Raw genomic sequence first — 20320 nt, 5'->3', positions numbered from 1 at the left:
GACTTTTCTTGATCCCATTGCATCAAGTCTGTCTCCAATTTATACATTAACCCAACAAGGTCCCATATTCATGTATACGTAAGATTAGGAACAGAGATTTCTGATCTACCTATAAAACATATGCAGCATGTAATAAAAACATATGCTTTGCCCCCTATGTAATTCTATTTTTCAGAATTTCTAACTATGCAGACAACAGGTTCTAAAAGCTACATTTAAAAAAATGAGAAAGAGGAAATCCTTGGTGTATACTTTGTGCCTCATTCTCCTGGTTACACGACTATGTTAAGTCATAAATCAAAAGCAAAGTTTCTGCTCTGTGGAATAAAGAATGGTGGATGCCATTTACTTGTCTGTTTCAACTTATTTTGTGGCATGTTGGGATTCTTCGGGGAAAAGTAGAGGTGTATTGGGATGCATAAAGTGATCATTATTTAACTTTATCTCTAAGAAAGTAATTAACTCAACAGTTGTTTCTTTTTATGTGAAACACGTGTGACAATGATTTCAAATACTTTCGTGTGTCCCATACCAAAGTCACTGACTGTTAATATACAAAAAACCTTCTACTTTTCTGTTCCATTTGCTTAACCAAATATTTATTAGTTAACAAAGATACATTCAAGGACTACTTAAACATTTACATATGTTATTTTTCATCAAAAAAACAACGCAATAAAGCTTCTTAAGAACATGGCCTGGAAGAATGTATGTATCAAAGAATTGGAAATCAGGAAATAATGTACAGTAGCTTAACATAATTCCTAATATGGAGAGGGGGGAAAGTGTAATTTACATTATTTATTTTATTTTTATTTATTTTCAAATTTGTATGCCGCCCATCTCCCCCAATACATTAGGAAGTATTACTAGAATAACAAATATACACTAAATTAAATGCTGACATGTAAGCTAGCAAAATATTACAAATCAGAGAATTTGGGTGGTAGAATTTCAGTACAAAAAAATGATCCAATGTTTGATTCAAAGCATCCCCCAACTATTACATGGTCCATTGACTTTGTTTATAAGAGTTAAAAACCATTATGTACATGTTCTGGAAAGTCTGTGGTTCAACTATATAAAATTAGGGATGCTAAATACTAATTGCCCAAGCTGACAATAAGTATTAAGAAACAACATTCTCACATCTGCTACTTTTTCTGCAATAATCAGCTTTGAAAATCTAATTTAACCCAGTCTTCTATGTGTGAAAAGTACTGAAGACAACTACGTATCATCCACTGAAATCAACATTATGTTAGTTGTACCTCCATTGTACTAGATGAGGATTCTATTGATTATGTGCCATCAAGACATTTTCAACTCCTAGCGACCACATACATAGATTTTCTCCATGATGTCTTTCAGGTCTTCTAATGGTGCACTCATTGCCACTGTAACAGAGTCCATCCACCATGCTGCTGGTTGTCCTCTTCTTCTCTTTCCTTCCACCTTTCCCAGCATTAGAGCTTTTTCCAGAGAGCTAGGTCTTCGCATAATATGTCCAAAGTAGAGTAACTTGAGCCTGGTCATTTTCGCCTCGAGTGAGAACTCTGGGTTGATTTGTTCAATGATCCACTTGTTAGTTTTCTTGGCTGTCTACAGTATTCTCAGAAATCTTCTCCAACACCAAAGTTCAAAAGTGTCAATACTCTCCCTATCCCACTTCTTCAGCATCCAAATTCACATCCAGAGTATCACAGGGAATACCATGGCTTGCCTGATTCTAAACTTTGTAAGTACAGCGACATCATGGCATTTTATCTCTTTTCCAATGCCTTCATGGCTGTTCTACCAAGTGCTAGTAGTAGTACAATTTCTTGATTGCTTGTTCCTTTACTGTTGATGGTTGATCCTAAAAGGCAGAAGCTATCCACCATATTGCCAATTCTAAGGCTGGTTGTTCTACCTATTGTCATTGCTTTGGTCTTCTTTATATTTAATTTTAGTCCCATTTTTTCACTGAGCTCTTTGACTTTTAGTACTAGGGCTTGCAGATCCTTTACATTTTCAGCTATCAGGGTAGTGTCATGAACATAGCACACGTTATTGATGTTTCTTCCTCCAGTTTTAAAACCACACCCATCTTCTTCCAATCCAGCTTTCCTTAATATATATTTGGCATATAGGTTGAATAAATAAAGGGAGAGTATACAGCCGCATTGCATTCCTTTGCCAACTGGAGCCAGCCTGTTTTGCCATGTTCTGTCCTTAATGTGGCTTCCTGAGCTGTATATAAATTTTTCACGGGGACAATGAGATATTCTGAGATTCCCATTTTTCTGGGAACATTCCACAGCTTGATGTAATTGACACAAAGTCTTTCTATAATCAATGAAGCACATACTGACTTCTTTTTGGTACTCTTTGGCTTTCTTAATTATCTAGTGTGCATCAATAATAATGTATCATGTTCCTTGGCTTTTTCTAAAGCCAGTTTAACATCTGGCATCTCTTTTTCCATGTAGGGCTCTAACCTGCATTGGATGACCCTACGCATTATTTTGCTAGCATGTGAAATTAAGGATATTGTATGATAGTTTGCACACTCTGTTAAGTCTCCTTTTTTTGGTACTGGAATGTAGATTGACCTCTTCCAACATGTTGGCCACTGTGTCGTTCTCCAGATTTGCTGGCATAGCTTCGTTAGAATCTTGACTGATTCTTCTTCTGTTACTTGCCATATTTCAGTGGGTATTCCATCAGTTCCTGTAGCCTTCCGACTCAGTAATGACCAGAGTGCAGATCTAACTTTATCTTCTAGTACTAGAGGTTCTTGTAAGTAAGGAATATCTTCTAAGGCATCTTGGATGTTGACATCCTACTGGTTCATTATCTGATGAAGATTTCATTTTAGGAAATTTATTTTTAAAGTTTCCTAACTATATTAGTACTAACAAATCTATTGCATTGGGATCCATAAAATGCAATCGAATAACTCCGATTTCGCTATCTGGAAATATGAGTGATTCAGCTTTAGACACTTCAAGTACCTATGGCAGAGCAAACCTGATTATATCATAAGCAGTATTCACAGTCTGCTACTAATATTTAAGCAACTGAATGATGGAACATAATCTTGGTACATGAAAGGGCCAAACTTCAATCTTGCTTTCTAGCTGCATAAAGCAGAACTGGAAAACATATTTGTCAATATCTCAAGCAGGATTTGTCAGTACAGAGCTCAATAAACTGAATTTGCACATAATGATAAACCAGGGATTATTTTAATCATGAGTTGTTGAATAAGCCAGAGTTAGTCTTATACATAAAGAAATCATTTCCTGGCTTGTTTTTCCTCTATTTCTTCTGCCAGACTCTAGGCTCTGGATGGACCACAAAAAGAAACCAGGAATAAGCCAGAACTTTAGGTTTAGATATAATGTCAGGATTTACAAAGTATGGCTTTGAAGAATGGTTTGTTGCAAAAATAAACTCCATTGGAGTTGGGCGGCTAATACATTCAAATAAATAAATAAATAACATCTTTTTTCTTGGGACGGTGCATCCAGCTGCACCAAAAAAGACTATCTACGTTATGGTTTAGCATTATGGAACCACAAGGCCTATGACTTAATATAAAACAGTTTCAATTACTGAAAAGAATGCTTGATCCAAAATAGCATAAAACTTAATAAACCTACTCCCAAAAGAGACAAGATTGTTGCCAGAAGGCCTAGAATCAAAGAAATAAAAATAGAAAGCTATATTATTGGATTTTTTACACAAATTTAGAAAAGGAAACATTCAAATATATGGAAAGTTGCTTAAGAAATAAAAAAGTACAACAGAGAGTAGAAACTGAACCATTGTTCTCCAGAGGTTCTGGACTCTCCAATGTTATCAATCCAGCTAGCATAGCCAGTAGGAAAGGCTGATGAAAGTTGTAGTCCACCATCTGGAGAGCCTAAATTTCTTTCTCCTGTCTTAGAATCATAAATCAAAATGATATAAGAGTTGTATGCTGTCTAATATTGAGATATCTATGGTTTTCATTCATTTTAATCTTGACTGTGCAATCTGGCTCTTAGAACTACTACATGAATACAACACTTTTGAAATAAGCAAATCCTCTACATGACAGAGTGACAGTAGATGATTTCTCATTTACAGAGCTTAAAAACTTTGTGGAACAACTGCAAAACTACTAGCAGAACACAATCCCATCATCACATTCTCTACTGTCATCTTAATCTGCCAGTAAACTAACAAAAGGACCTGCAGATAGCATACCTTTGATTATAGCGTTTTTTCCCCACCACCTCATCAGTTCCCACAAAGATTAATTTATTAGGAATAATTTATTAGGATTAGTTTATTAGGAAAAATACATTTTCTAAGTCACCAGTTACTCAAGTGAGCAGCTATGGTGGCAGTGGTTTAAAAAAGAAATCTATAGTCCTATTTGCATCTTGCTTTGGCCTTTTGGCACTGGTGGTTCTCTGTTCCCTTGATTTATTTTTGTCCTTCACTGGACTGTCAAGAGAATCAACTGACCTGAAGGAACTAGATCCTGAGAAAGAATTCTGCAATTCCACAGCAAAGTGGTAATCTAAGTGTTCAGTGAACTCCCACACTACCACTTTTTGGTTACATTTCTCACACAACAAGCAGTCATCCATTGAGGAGGGAACAGCCAAACTCATAGCTCCTCCCTGTGAAAGTCCAGGAGCAGGCTGCACTTTCTTTTCTTTAAACGAATCAGGAAACATTTTAATTTCTGAAGATGATACACAACCTTCACCAGTCAAAGTGGCCTCCTGGAGAGATTGTTCCATCAACAGCTGCTTCTGCATCAAGTTTGGGTTGCTTGGTTCCATGGAGTCTTCTGGAATTTGGCTGCTGATGTGACAACTTATAGACTGAGTAGCTGGTGGTACTATCATATCAGACCCAGTGATAGCCTGGGCCTGTTTTCTTTTTGCTGCCCTTTGAAAGAGCATTTGAATGGCATTAACTGCCTTCTTGCTGGTCTCCTTTTTGGGACTTCCAAGGAACTTTGCATTCATACCATCTGTAGTGGTGGTGATATCCTGAGTATGCTGGCTATGATTAGTTAGGAAGGAAGTAATGTCCACAGACAATACTGTAGAAACTTTAGAAAACTTGCTTGCAGAGAGCTGGAGAACTGTAACAGGTGGAGACCTAAGAACAGAGCAAATTATCAAACATTTCAAAAGTAAAACACTCTCAAAAGTATACTGTGCTATAATTTTTCAGTAATTTGAATTCACTAAGCATGGAAGAATCTGTTCCAAGGATTATTCTTTCCATTTCCATTTTTTTTTCTAGTGCTTCCTTTTAAGAGTCTTCTTTTTTAGGTAGTTTCAAAACAAACTACCTAGGCAAGATACATAGCTGACTTCTAACCGATGGCTAGCACTCTGAATTTTGCTCTGTCCCATTTTTCTTTCTTGCACTATACCACCAGTTTCTTTGCCAAAATCTTGCACAGAACCTTCTAATGTGTTTTGTTTGAAGAACCACTATAGTCTTGGTAACCCTTATTTTCTTTAAAAAAAAAAAAAGTTCCTGTCTCATTTAACCATAATATTTCATTTCATACTCCTATTGTATATGGCACAAACTTGGTAGCAAGGATAAGAACATTTTTTTTTCCACAGTAGCCCATTATTGAGTTCAAAAAGTAAAATTCTTACCATGTCGCCTGCTGGCCTGCTGCTTGGTTGCAGTTCTGGATTAGAGCAAAGGCATCTCTGCTCATTTTTTTAGCATCGTACTGGGATAAGGCACAGCAGCGTGATAGACCACTGGCATGTTTAGAACCCTGCATATGGATCCCAATACTCAATTGTTTAGCTACCCGGTTGTTCTGTGGAAAGATAAATATTATAAATAAATGATGGAGACAGACATACAAGGGATCATATCAAGAGAAACCTGATATATGAAGAACCTGAATTTCTCAGTCACTGAAGATGTAGCTAACAGGAAGGGGTTAACTCTACCTCTCCCAATAGAAAAGAAGGGTCAAGTCTTCTACAGTTTGTGATCAGAGACCCTCCCAACTCAGTTCTGCTTCCCTTTCTTCCATCTGGGCCAAGAGGCAGGACAATGCATCCTGTTGTGTATGAGTGGATCTTGAGTAGGATCTCTGGTGGTAAATGTGTACATTCCCACTTGTCTCAATTCTAGCAAAGGTGATGCACAAAGTAAGAATGCTAAATGCAAAAGTGATACTGATCACACCCTTCTTGTCTAGGAGATCTTGGTTCTTGATTCTAATTGAAATGTGCATCAAGAAACCATGGCATCTTTCAAAGTGGTTGAATCTTCTAAGCCACAATCCCATCCTGCATTCAGACCTGGAGTGGCTTCATTTCCTCACTTGGAAGTTAAATGGGAACAGCTCTTAAAAGCTACTGTTCCTGAATCAGCAGTAGAGACCATCTTAGTGGTTAGAAGACCAAGTATGTTTCACATGTACCAGTTATATAGAGAGCTTTTCTTTGTTGGTGCAAAAGCAAGAAGTTGTGTTTGAGAAAAGCAGATGTTCCTCAGCTTCTAGCCTGCCTTCAGGTGGGTCTGGACAGTGGTCTGAAGGCCTCCACATTCTGAAGACAAATGGCTGCTCTTGGATCAGTATTCTGGGATGAGCAGGTACATATGATCTCAGTGAACCCTTATGTTAAAGATTTTCTTAGACGGGATGGACAAATTTCCCATGGGATTTATCTTTAGAATCTAACTGAAGCTGTCTTTGTATCCATAACAGAGGTTCCTATTAAGGTGTTAACTTGAAAGACTGCTTGTCTGGTGGCAGTTACATCAGCCACAAGAGATGGGGAATTGGGAGGCTTTAAGAAATTATCAACACTGAACAAAATTCAGGAACTCAAGCTGCTATCTCATCCTTGACCGAGATACAAGGAAACACGAATAACATGCACTAAAATGGTTTTGCTCATATTCTAAATTCACTTTTATTTGGCACTTTAAAGTCTAGACACAGTCTAATGCAGGGCTAGAGAACATATGACTTTTCAGATGCTGAACTTCAATTCCCATGAGCCCCAATTATCACGACCAAGTTAGAGACAGGAAGTTAGAGACCAACATCTGGAAAATCACAGGTTCACCACTAGAAAGATCTGGATCTGCTCAATTATCAGAATGTGCATCACAAATAAATATGCAACCCTTCTTTAGAGGAAGTCAGGAACGCATTTGTAGGATTACTATATTATAGTGCTCACATATATAAAATACTCCATACATGTTGTTTAGACAAGATTATGCCTACCTGGTCTCTGTCCTTATTCAATCTTTCTTCCAGCTCCAAGGCCAACTGCAAGAGCCAGTACTGCACCTACAGACACCATTACAACATAGTTACAATCTTAGGACTATGGTTAGCATGCTGCTAACTTAAACCAAATTAAAAGAAAATCTTCCTTTCTTGAACTTTCAAATTCCTACATCTTCAAAATCAAAATCAAAACCAGAATCTATTTATACTTAGATCCAAAACAACAATACAAAATCAATACAACAGAATCTATGTAGCTAGAAAGGTACTAAAATACAAAGCAGAATAACATTCTGCCTATAGTCCAAGAAATATGTAATCCAAGTTACTTCAATGTATTACAAAAGCTATAGGGCATTCCCACTGATGGAACCATTCAAGGAAGTTTTCCAACAGCCTCTTTACTGATCGTTGCAGATCAAAGTGTTTGACAAATACTATAGCATATTTGATCTAGAGAACAGGATTAGGAATACACCATGTTAGAATGGCACCTGGACTATTATGGCACAACATATGGAAGGATATACAGTGCTTGACCAAACCTAGCATCCATGTTTGAGCAGAAAGTAGCCTTTGTAAATACAGTCCATGATAGTTTATTACATGATTAATGATCAGCTTAATAAAAAAGTCATACCAGAATGATCCATTCATTGCAAACATGACTAATGAAAGAAGCAATTCCAGGATGAACAGGAAGACATTCCATTCCAGACCAGTACTACTGTATCAAAGACGGGCACAAAACGGCTGGAAGGACATGAAAAATTATAGCAGTACTTCCGGGGAAATAATGGCAGATTGAAGACGGCTCCATTTTGTGGAGCCAACAACCGCAGCGGTTAAGAGAAGCCAGTGAAAAGTCTGGCTCTTCGGAACCATCTCCAGACAAAGGAGATGACCAGATCACCCACAAGCACTCCTTAATCATCTTTAGAAGGAACAATTAGGCAGAAAAACTAGGATTATAAATCTGATTTTTAATGGGTATAACCTGGAACTGAACAATTTTTAAATTAAAAAAAGATGTAATAAGTTTAGACTTGCTATTGTGAATGATACATGTGATGTATGAGTGAGAGCTGGAGAATCACATTCTCCCAGGATTCCAGAATAAACTGAACATGATCAGCTCGGGGATATAAGGGTGGGTACAAGATATGCTTCATGACAGAAGATTTACTGTAGTTACATTTGGACACTAGGGGTGGCTTGCCCAACTTAGTGCAGTGCAGTGATCCAAGGGTGAAGGTCTTATGCCCCATTCCTTCAGTGGCAAATTGTTTACCCAAGCACTATGGCAGTAAAAGAGCTATTTGCTATGATGAGTTGACATTCTATGCCTACCTCTTTAGTACTAACCTGAGCGTGCAGCCTCCCTAAAATGGGAGGACAATAGGGCACACTCCTAGTAGCTCCAGTTAGGACCCAGATAGTGAGAAGGCAGTTGGTTGGCTGTGAATATTTCTATATAGTTTGTGCTAGAACTGAGAAGTATACTAGTTATCTTGTAATTCGGAATTAATAAGCCTATATAAATTTTGCTGAAATGTATTCTAATTGGCTCAACACTCACCGGTCCAAACCATATGCTATTCTCTCTGTACTTTCTTACCTGCTTCTGAGTAACCAATGATGTTTTTCCAAAGAAATTTTTACTGCAGCCAATGGACTTTGGCAATTGTCTAGCTTTCACAGGCTCATAGTCAATTCCTCTGCACAGTTCATATAACCAGGATCTGTAAATCATACATGGAATCCCAAGTAAATAACATTTCTAAGTTTACAAGTGATCATCTGTGTAGATATTTGTTCCATTATCCAAAGTATTTGGAAATTGCATCAATTTAGAGTGGGAAGTAATAAAAGAATCCAAAATGCATAATCTAAGGAAGAGGTCCTTGTCATGAAGATTGTACCATTTATAGATTTCCATTAAAGCCACATTTTGCTCAGTGGATCTCAAAGTTCACCAACTAAAGCTAAGTGCAAAATAATGATTCAAAAAGGCAGATACAGAATTAAGGAGCAAGCAGTTTCTGAACCTATACTCATCACAGAACTTAGTTTTCAGTATCCAAATAGGAGATTACACATGAATACATTCTTATACCTACAAAGAAATACCCCTTTCTCCTGAGTTATTGTTCCTATTGTTGAAACACTAGGAATCATAAATCCTTGTTGAACTACCATTGGCCACCCAAAGACCTACCTTCCACCCATTTCTGCTTTACATTACTATGGTATATCCCCATTTGTATTTGTTGTACCTTAGACATCTATGAGTTCTATGCTGGAGTTCAGTAAAATGAAAACAGAAGACCAAATTAGACATCATGTAAAGAATACAAAAATATGACTCTGAAAGATCAGTATTTGTGGCTGAAGGGAAGTTGAGGATATAATCCATTACATTGCTATATTAACTAAAAAGCTGTTACAGGAAGATTTTCATTTGGCATTCATTCATTCATTCATTCATTCTCCCACTTTGCTACCCAAACAGCACTCTAAGTGGTTAGAATAGTCTCACTGAATTAACTAGCCTAATGATTTATTTGTTGTCATACTTGGCTGATTTTTTTTAATTGAAAAGCCCTATTTCAAAATATAACGTATTTCATACAATACTTTTTTTTTCACTGTTTCCCAAAATGTCTAATTTTCCCTTGGAATAAGTGAACAAGCAAAAGAAAACATAAAAAAAAAAGAACACACTGCTTCAGATTCTCAGCAGAACTAGCCCACTTTCTATACACTCTACTCCAAGTTCAGTACTCTGCAGCCTATACTGTATAAGCACATAAAGAACACACATAGAATCCAAAATTCTAAAAAGTCACTTGCCCAGTCTTCTCTCCAAAATGTGTCTGAAGCTGTGATTCACTGAACTGGATCAGCTGTCCCATATATTGCACTCCCAGAAGTTCAATAATGGAAGCACCTAGTTTCCCTCCAAGGTTGCGACTACAGGAGAAAAGGAAACCAGTTGTATGGAGAAAGAAAGATACTAGATCCAGTGTACCAGTTAGCAAAAGTATGCAAGTAAGCACCAAAAAAAAGAGGGAAGAAATGTAGGATTTGGCTCCACTTGACAAATGGCTAAAGCATATTGACAGAATAAGTATTCTGCCTACACTGGTAGGAAGCAAGCACAAATATGCCCAAGCAGTAACATGCAGGAGAAAAGCATAACTCTGAAATTCATGAACATATCCTCAGTTTTACGTACATGTTGCTGATTGGCATCTTGCTAAAGAGCTGAGGAACAGCCCCCTGTGATACCAGAGTCTGTCGATTTGGTTTGTTGAGGCCACAGGCCAGTTTTGCTAATACCTGAAATGAACCAAGTAGCCAATTTAGCAACAGTGGCTTTTCAACTTCCTGAATTAAAATTTTAGAAGAAAAATAAATCAGAATATAAGATATAGTGCAAATATAACCACTCAAAATTATACAAAGCTAGACAGTCACTGTATCGTGGAATTCCAAGGACACAATGTCACATTTAACCTACTTAACCAAAAGGAAATTATGTCTGGTCCAAAAATACAAGTAGTCATACGGTTTCCCCCACTTTTATTCTTAACTGTTATTTGCATTTAGTACATTCTGTGGCTAAAACACCCTATATAATTGTATTCATTCTTAATACCAGGATCTATAAAATTGCAAAAAACTTTTAAAGCGAACTTGGGACAAATGATCTGTTCACAAGCAGAACATTCTGCAGCATTCTGGAGAATAATGCATTTCCTTCAACTTCTGATACTTCTCCCAGTAATCTGCTTGCTTCTTGGTCTGGAATAGAAAAACCCCACCTCATGGGTGTCATTCCAGTTTGTCCTGAAAGCCTTTGAAGGATAAGTGGGGTAAGCCTAAATCTCAGAAGGGAGCAGACTCAGGGAGTTCACCTCATGGGCAAAGCCATTTCAGGGGTGGAATAAGCTGTACTACTTTCTGTTATAAGGGCCTAGGAGAATCCCGCAATTATATAAGGGGAGGGATAAGGTGGCTCCAGTAAGGCAGAGGGAAGTGTGTTTTGGGGAAAATAAAAAGTCATGTTATGAAGAAAAGAGGGGAGATTAACTGGTGCCAATTCCCTCCTCTTGTTACCTAGGTAGGCTGTGGCAAACATAATGGTTTACCCTTTGGTCTGCAGGTGTTGTTGCTAAATGCCAAATTGGTAAATAAGATCTCCCTCACCCTCAATTTGACCATGGATGAGGAAGCTGACCTGGAGTATAACTGAGACCCAGGTTAGATACTGGGAGAAGAAGGTACTCAGTACAGCCAGAGAGGAGGAGCTGTTCTTGTCAATAGGAATTCTCTCTCTCTCCAGGCTTTCAGGCTTCTGTACCCGGGACAGACTGGGGAGTCTGTGGGTATGTGCCCACCCTGCTGCCCAACAGCCTCCCTACTTGAGGTGACAGACAACATTCGTTCTGGGAGATTTCAACATCCAAACCAGGACTGTTTTGGCTGAGACTTTATGGCCACTGTGGCAACCACAGGCCTGTCACAACTTGTTACTGATTAAATATGTGCCAGGTCACACTCTGGAGTTGCTTTTTCTATTGGGTAGAAGGATGGTGGTCTGAAAATGTGGGACTTTATATCTGTTCCCTTGTTATGGCCAAACCACTTCCCATGAGGTGAGGCTTACAGCAACTATTCCTCTCTCAGAGGTGGTGCCCAGCCCACTCTGCTACCTGGTACATATCTCAGCTGAGGGTAATGAGGCAAGTCAGAAGATGACTCATCTGGAATCTGACTAAACGCTATAAGACCTCACTATAAGCATATTTTACAGCATGATAACAGCCAAAAAGTAATTTTTCATCCCCATCATAGCATCCCCTCAGTATTATCCAGCAGAGTTTTCCCAAGCACCTCAAGGCCTTCCTTTCCTCTTTCTCTCTTTTATGCTTCCTGCATTCATTGGATGCAGATTCTGGCACAGGCCAATCAAAAGCTATACACATTCAGTAGTCGTGAGTTCAACATTAGAAAACAAGCAACCGTACCTTATTGTGAGAAATACCAACAGAACACCGAAACCCAGTGACAGACTCCACAGCAGCCCTCATTTCTTCCATGATGACTGCCCCTATTGTCAGCTGCAGCTCTGGATTGCTGGGATCTCCAAAAGGCAATGACTTGAGCCACTGGCACACACCACGTTGCTGCAGCTCCTCTAAAAAGGAACACAAACCGACTCGAAGTAAGCATCTTGCTAGACCATTGTTTCTCAACCTTGGCAGCTTTCAGATGTGTGGATCCAACTCCAAGAGTTCTCAGGCTGGCTGGGGAATTCTGGGAGTTGGAGTCCACACATCTGAAAGCTGCCAAGGTTAAGAAACACTGTGCTAGACCATGTTAAGCATTTATAAACATATTCATTAATGAACCACATATCAATACAGTAATACCAAGAAACTGCTTCTAGCATATAATGTCCCTCATTATATAAAGCCATGGTATAGTGATATGTAACTTTCACAATGCATTTGTGTGACTGAAGTACAGTGCATTCAGAAAGTATTCAGACCCCCTTCACTTTTCAATTTTGTTATGCTGCAGCCTGATACTACAATCGTTCAAATTCATTTTTTTCCTCATTAATCTACACTCAGTACCCCATAATGACAAAGTGAAAACAGAATTTTAGAAATGTCTGTAAATTTATTAAAAAGAAAAAACTGAAACATCACATTGGCATAAGTATTCAGACCCTTTGCAACAACACTTGAAATTTAGCTCAGGTGCCTCCCATTTCTCTTCATCATTGCTGACCTGTTTCTACACCTTGATTGGAGTCCACCTGTGGTAAATTAAATTGATTGGACATGATTTGGAAAGGCACACACCTCTCTATAGAAGGCCTCACAGCTGACAATGCATACTGTATCAGAGCAAAAGCCATGAGGTCCAAGGAACTGCCTGCAGAGCTCAGAGACAGGATTATTGCAAGGCAGAGATCTGGGGAAGGCTACAAAAAAATTTCTGCTGCACTGAAGGTTCCCAAGAGCACAGTGGCCTCCATAATTCTCAAATGGAAGATGTTTGGCACAACCAGGACTTCCAAGAGCTGGCCAAACTGAGCAATCAGGGGAGAAGAGCCTCAGTAAGAGAGGTGACCAAGAACCCGATGGTCACTCTGACTGAGCTCCAGAGATCCTGTGTGGAGATGGGACAAAGTTCCAGAAGGACAACCATCACTGCAGCCCTCCACTGATCTGGGCTTTATGGCAGAGTGGCTAGATGGAAACCTCTCCTCAGTGCAAAACACATGAAAGCCCACTTGGAGTTTGCAAAAAAGCACCTGAAGGACTCTCAGACTGTGAGGAACAAGATTCTCTGGTCTGATGAAACCAAGATTGAACTGTTTGGCCTCAGTTCTAAACGTTATGTCTGGAGGAAACCAGGCACCACTCATCACCTGCCCAATACCATCCCAACAGTGAAGCATGGTGGTGGCGGCATCATGCTGTGGGGGTGTTTTTCAGCAGCAGGGAGTGGGAGACTGGTCAGGGTTGAGGGAAAGCTGAGTACAGAGTACAGAGATATCCTCAATGAAAACCTGTTCTACAGTGCTCAGGACCTCAGCCTGGGCCGAAGGTTCACCTTCCAGCATGACAACGATCCTAAGCACACAGCCAAGGCAACACAGCAATGGCTTAGGGACAACTCTGTGAATGTCCTAGAGTGGCCCAGCCAGAGCCCTGACCTGAACCCTACTGAACATCTCTGGAGAGACCTGAAATTGGCTGTCCACCGACGGTCCCCATCCAACCTGATTGAGCTTGAGAGGATTTGCAAAGAAGAACAGCAGAAAATCCCTCAATCTAGGTGTGCAAAGCTTGCCGCGTCATACCGAAAAAGACTCGAGGCTGTAATTGCTGCCAAAGGTGCTTCAACAAAGTACTGAGTAAAGGGTCTGAATACTTATGCCAGTGTGATGTTTCAGTTTTTCCTTTTTCATAAATTTACAGACATTTCTAAAATCCTGTTTTCACTTTGTCATTATGGGGTACTGAGTGTAGATTAATGAGGGAAAAAATGAATTTGTAGTATCAGGCTGCAACATAACAAAATTGAAAAAAGTGAAGGGGGTCTGAATACTTTCCAAATGCACTGTATGTGAGAACCACTCAGAGCAGACCAAAAGGCATAACCGTTTGCTCAGGAAGATTTCAGCTTACACAGCATGTAAAAAGAATCAGAATAAAAGTTTGGAGAACATACAGGTGAAACTCGAAAAATTAGAATATCGTGCAAATGTTCATTTATGTCAGTAAGGCAACTCAAAAGGTGAAACCAATATATGAGATAGATGCATTACATGCAAAGCGAGATATGTCAAGCCTTACTTTGGTATAATTGTGATGATTATGGCGTACAGCTTGTGAAAACCCCAAATTCACAATCTCAGAAAATTAGAATATTACATGACATCAATAACACAAGGATTGGAAATAGAACAATATCGGACCTCTGCAAAGTATAACCATGCATATGTACTCAGTACTTGGTTTGGGCCCCTTTGCAGCAATGACTGCCACAATGCGGCGTGGCATGGATGCTATCAGCCTGTGGCACTGCTGAGGTGTTATGGAAGACCAGGATGCTTCAAGAGCAGCCTTCAGCTCTGCTGCATTGTTCGGTCTCATGTCCCTCATCTTTCTCTTGGTAATGCCCCATAGATTCTCTGTGGGGTTCAGGTCAGGCGAGTTTGCTGGCCAATCAAGCACAGTAATCCCATGGTCATTGAACCAGGTTTTGGTACTTTTGGCAGTGTGGGCAGGTGCCAAGTCCTGCTGGAAAATGAAGTCAGCATCCCCATAAAGCTCGTCTGCGGAAGCATGAAGTGCTCCAAAATCTCCTGGTAGACAGCTGCGTTGACCCTGGACTTAATGAAGCACAGTGGACCAACACCAGCAGATGACATAGCTCCCCAAATCAATGCAGACTGTGGAAACTTCACACTGGACTTCAAGCATCGTGCATTGTGTGCCTCTCCATTCTTCCTCCACTCTGGGTCCTTGGTTCCCAAATGAGATGCAAAAGTTGCTCTCATCAGAAAAGAGGACTTTGGACCACTGGGCAACAGACCAGTTCTTTTTTTCTGTAGCCCAGGTAAGACGCTTCTGACGTTGTTTGTTGTTCAGGAGCGGCTTGACAAGAGGAATACGACATTTGAAGCCCATGTCCAGGATCTGTCTGTGTGTGGTGGCTCTTGATGCACTAACTCCAGCCTCAGTCCACTCCTTGTGAAAGTCCCCAACACTTTTGAATGGCCTTTTCCTGACAATCCTCTCCAGGCTGCGGTCATCCCTGCTGCTTGTTCACCTTTTTCTACCACACTTTTCCCTTCCACATAACCTTTTATACAGCACTTTGGAAACATCCAACTTCTTTTGCAATTACCTTTTGGGGCTTTCCCTCCTTATGGTGTCAGTGATGGTTTTCTGCACAACTGTCAGGTCAACAGTCTTTCCCATGCTTGTGATTCCTACTGAACCAGCCTGAGACACCATTTAAAGGCTCAGGAACCCTTTGCAGGTGTTATGGATTCATTAGCTGATTAGAATGGGACACTTTGAGCCTAGAATATTGAACCTTTTCACACTATTCTAATTTTCTGAGATTGTGAATTTGGGGTTTTCATAAGCTGTACGCCATAATCATCACAATTATACCAAAGTAAGGCTTGACATATCTCGCTTTGCATGTAATGCGTCTACCTCATATATTGGTTTCACCTTTTGAGTTGCCTTACTGACATAAATGAACATTTGCACGATATTCTAATTTTTCGAGTTTCACCTGTACAACATAGCATGGTTCCTTAAAAAAAAAAAATAGATGTGAGAAAAGTCCCAAGACCAAACAAGCCTTGTTGGAACATATATACAGTATATGTACAGGAACTATAGTCCTAGAGCGCCAGCACACAATGATCATTTTGTGTTGGCCTCTTGTCTTAATGTTTCTGGAACTCAAACCTATCCAAGTAAGCTAAACTTTGAGTTAGAAAGGTATGCATGAATATGTGAATGTATGATTGAGTAAAGCTTTTAGTTCCAAAAATAAACAATAAATGTTGGAAACCAGCATTTGATTCTCTATGTCTTAGTCTAGGTAAAAAATAATAAGTAGTACTGAATGTGCTTTCCAGCCTAACTTCTCTTTAGAGTTAACATCCCTAATAGCAAAATCACAGGGCAGAAAAGCTGCAGGAGCCAGAAGATCCAGTGAATGCAGTTGGGAGAGAAAATCCAATCTGCTTGCAAATGCTATTCATTTCCCCAGAAAACATAACTGGACTGAACATTAGTATTAATGGATGGATGGATAGTTATATAGTACCTTTGTTGTCTGTATTTTCTTCTGCTTCGAGGCTATTTGGGAATCCCTGAATGTACGTAGTCCCCAATTGCTCTGCTGAAATAGGTTGCCCCTTCATCTTCTGCAGTCTTTCCTGTACAGCTTGAGTTAAGTCTAGGTAAGCTTCATCAATGCTGGCACGTTCAATCACAGCAAAACGTGACATCACTTCCATCACCTCTATGCTGGCTTCTCGATATCTACATAAAGACACCAAATAAATTTTAGTTATTTCTGTTTATCCTGCCCTTTCCAACTAAGGAATCTAATAAAAATCCAGCCATCAAAGTGATGAGTCTGTAGCATTATTTTTTTTCATAGCACTATGTAGAAGTTGACAGCTTACATGAGAACACCTTAACCACTTTTTTTTGTTTTGTTTTTGTGTAGCTTCAGAAACTCTCTGAAATTGTACATTAAAATTCAGCAACAAACTATTCATGATCTTAGTTCCTATGATTTTCAGCAGGAGTAGAAAAATGAATAGAAAATGAGGTATGTAAAGTCTCAGTAAGGCTTTAAATACTTTAAAAAATGAAGTAAAACCCAGCCCCATCTCACACACACACACAGACACGCATGCATGCAAAAAGGGTTGAAATCCCATCAGCTCACTTCCTGGGACTATTATTACATCACTGCTCATAATATTGTAGCTTATGGCTACCATATCATTATATTTTTAAAAGTATAGACTGAACACACTGCATCCAGTCTTTAAAAAGGCAGCATAGCATACTTCTTTAAACTGTTTGGAAAACAAATGTGTTTTAAAAGCAGAAAATTCACCAAAAAGCAGCAGTGATTAAGAACCATGCTAGGTCCTTTTTTGTCTCAGATGGCTTCACAATCACCCAAGAAAAAGAAAACAAGAGAAACTGCAAAGGATTGTCAATCCCAGGTTCACCTGCTGAGATCTGCTTTGCCACGGGCCTCTGGCACTCTAGCCAACTGGAGATCTGGGCACAACCTCTTGGCATCAGCAGCCCACATGTTCCTTTTAACTCCAAAAGCACGGGCTTCATAGCTTACAGCAATTATCCTGAGTTCCATGAAGGGAAAATATTAGCCATTACATGAAGGACAAAATGACCAAAGGCAAGATTTTCCAGTTCAGCATTAGATAAGAGAACTTTCACAGGTTAGCAATATCACCTACAGATTGAATACAATTGAGGATTTTCTTCTTAAACCATAGAATATTTTAGCCATTTTGAGGGAATATTCATTCCTAAAGATTTTTAGAAGATACTGAGAGGCTAGGAGCCTGTGGGAATTGTCAGCTGCTGAATCACCTGGGGATAGCAGATACCAAAATGCTGGGGTTTGTTGGGTTTTTTCCAGGTTAAAAAAACATTTTTGGCCAAGGCTGCACAAAAATTATCCTTTTATTCAAGGACCATAGAGTTCTATATATCACACAAAAGAAAAGGAATAGAGAAATCTTAGAGAAGACAGTCTGAGATAGACCTGGTGTGGTACATGTTCTTTGAATGAGGAAACTACAGAAGCAGGTCCAGAAATAAAAGCATATATACATGTAAGATTTTATTTATATAATAATTATTTATATATCAAATTTGTCACTGCCCATCTCATTAAAAAACGATTCTGGGCAGTTTACAAAGCAGTTAAAATGAATTAAAATTACAGTATAAAATAATCCTAAATAAATAGAAAATAAATATAATCCAAGGATAGATGTTAAAATGGCAATAAGATCCATTTTCTCCGCCAAAGGTTCTGAATGCATATAGTTTAGTCTATATACGTAAACAAAACTGGAGTAGATTAGTTTTTTTCATATTGAAAGTAAAATGCTTTTTAACCCAAAGAATACTTTTTTTGAGTCAGCATTTTGATGCCTGGTGACTGCCTGGGCTAGTCCCTGCAGTTTTCTTGGCAAGGTTTTTTGGAAGTGGTTTTCCATTGCCTGCTTCCTAGGGCTGAGAGACAGTTACTGGTCTAAGGTCATCCAACCTTGCTTCGTACCTTCGCCACTACACCAAATTGGCACTCTCAAAGAAAAGCAGACTAGGCTAAAACGTGTCTCCCTAAAGTTCCAGTTTCTTTGTTCCTTTAATAATGCCGAAAGGAGACACCTCAATTATCTACCACTTCATTCTGTTCCCTTTACAAGAAGAGGAGCTTCCTACCCGCCACCTTTCCACGTCTTATACTGCACCACGACACACGGCTTTCCACGCAGACCGGGATCCAGGCGTTGCTCCACCTGTACAAAGAAACAGTCCATATCCGCCAGCGCCACCACTCGCTCCTGCCCCCAACCCATCGCGGTCTGCTGACGGCCACCAGCTAAGGATTACACGCAGGCCAAAAGCAGAGGACGGCAGGAGAACTCAGTAAAAGCTCCCCGCCTTAGTTTGATTCCCGTCGTCCGGAAGGATTAAAATCAAAAAACAAAACAACTCCCAGCATGCTTTCTGATTTCCGCCCAAAACACAAGGCACACTGGGAAATGTAGTTTGGAAGGAAATATGAAAGTAATTTTCTTCGAATCCAGCTCGACTCCTGATGCTTTTATGGACACGTCCATATTCTTTCTGGGTATAAAAGCGGTTTGCCTTTGCCTTCTTTGGAGGGTTTTTTCTTCCGATTTCCCACGCTAGCCTATATAGGAGGAGAGTCCGTGTTAGTCTATGGTGGCAAAAAATTAGGAGCCTGGTAGCACCTTTTCTGATTAACCCATTTAATTAAATGGCATAAGCCTTCGTGAGCTGCGGCTCCCTTCATCAGACTCGCAGAGTGCTAGACCGACGTGGGGTTTAAATTGGGGTGAGGCAGGGAGGGGAAAACAGGTTGGTTATGCAGATGCAAGTTCCATGCGAGATAATGGGTTTTAAACTCGTTACCATTGTTAATTGATAAGGTATTTGTAATATGTCTCGCATGTAACTTGCATCTGCATAACCAACCTATTTTCCCCTCCCTGCCTCACCCCAATTTAAACCCCACGTCGGTCTAGCACTCTGCGAGTCTGATGAAGGGAGCCGCAGCTCACGAAGGCTTATGCCAATCTGAAGTTAGGACATCTGACTATAAATACAGCAGCCTAGTCAGGCTCTGCTCAGTTGCCTGTGGTCTGCACAGCAGACCGCCTTGCCTCTGAAGATGCCAACCACAGCTGACAGAAACGTCAGGAAAACTGTTGTCTAGACTAGAGTCACTAAACTCTGAAGCCCAACATTGCCCAAAAGCTGATTAACCCATTTAATTTCATAAAATGGGTTACCGGAAAAGGTGCTACCAGACTCCTCATTTTTTGCCATGCTAGCCTACTGTAAACAGACGTTTAAGAAATCTGAACCTTTATGGCTCCTGGAGTGAGAGGGGGACATCTATTCCTCCATCCCGCCCCTATTTGCCCATGAAACAAAAACTGAGACTCATCCGTGTCAAGCTTAGATCCATTTTTGAATGCCTAAAGTTGCTTTACAAATATTAATACAGTTTAGAATATTCCCTGTTGTGGGGGGGCCTTCATGGAATGACTTTCTCCAGGAAATCGCTCATATATTTGGAGGGGGAGGGAAGGTCCGTCTCCAATAAGAAAAACGAGTCATTCCACTTTCCTAACTCTATATGCATACCATAGAGTTGTACAGCTTGTTAGAGGATATGTCCGGCCGC

The 20320-nt window shown here is 39.7% G+C and overlaps 1 protein-coding gene across 1 annotated transcript; it reads right to left on the bottom strand.

The window, feature by feature from the left end:
- Window positions 1-163: 163 nt before the first annotated feature.
- Window positions 164-20048, bottom strand: POLH (DNA polymerase eta). The gene is made up of 11 exons (XM_088145066.1): window positions 19998-20048; window positions 18826-19300; window positions 17577-17711; window positions 16652-16869; window positions 12307-12476; window positions 10512-10615; window positions 10127-10246; window positions 8892-9015; window positions 7268-7333; window positions 5664-5836; window positions 164-5148 (listed from the first exon to the last, which is right to left on the bottom strand). The coding sequence occupies exons 2-11, from the start codon at window positions 18960-18962 to the stop codon at window positions 4368-4370; spliced, it is 2028 nt and encodes a 675-aa protein (XP_088001192.1). The 5' UTR covers window positions 18963-19300; window positions 19998-20048; the 3' UTR covers window positions 164-4367.
- Between the last annotated feature and the right edge of the window lie 272 nt (window positions 20049-20320).

This window comes from Python bivittatus, unplaced genomic scaffold (assembly GCF_059951505.1).
Source record: "Python bivittatus isolate LINGU-HERP-01145 unplaced genomic scaffold, Pbiv_v1 ctg000020_np1212, whole genome shotgun sequence".
NCBI classification, from domain to species: Eukaryota; Metazoa; Chordata; class Lepidosauria; order Squamata; family Pythonidae; genus Python; species Python bivittatus.
Note: the sequence above shows the minus strand (reverse complement) of the source record. Positions and strands in the feature narration are given on the sequence as shown.

Bases quoted from the DNA above. Each gene is read 5' to 3' on its own strand.
- POLH (XM_088145066.1), bottom strand. From the start codon at position 18,962: ATGGGTTGGGGGCAGGAGCGAGTGGTGGCGCTGGCGGATATGGACTGT. The intron at 17,712-18,825 runs GTAGGAAGCTCC...CATGGAACTCAG, and splicing joins AAGACGTGGAAAGGTGGCGG to GATAATTGCTGTAAGCTATG. The intron at 16,870-17,576 runs GTGAACCTGGGA...GTCTTTATGTAG, and splicing joins GGCAAAGCAGATCTCAGCAG to ATATCGAGAAGCCAGCATAG.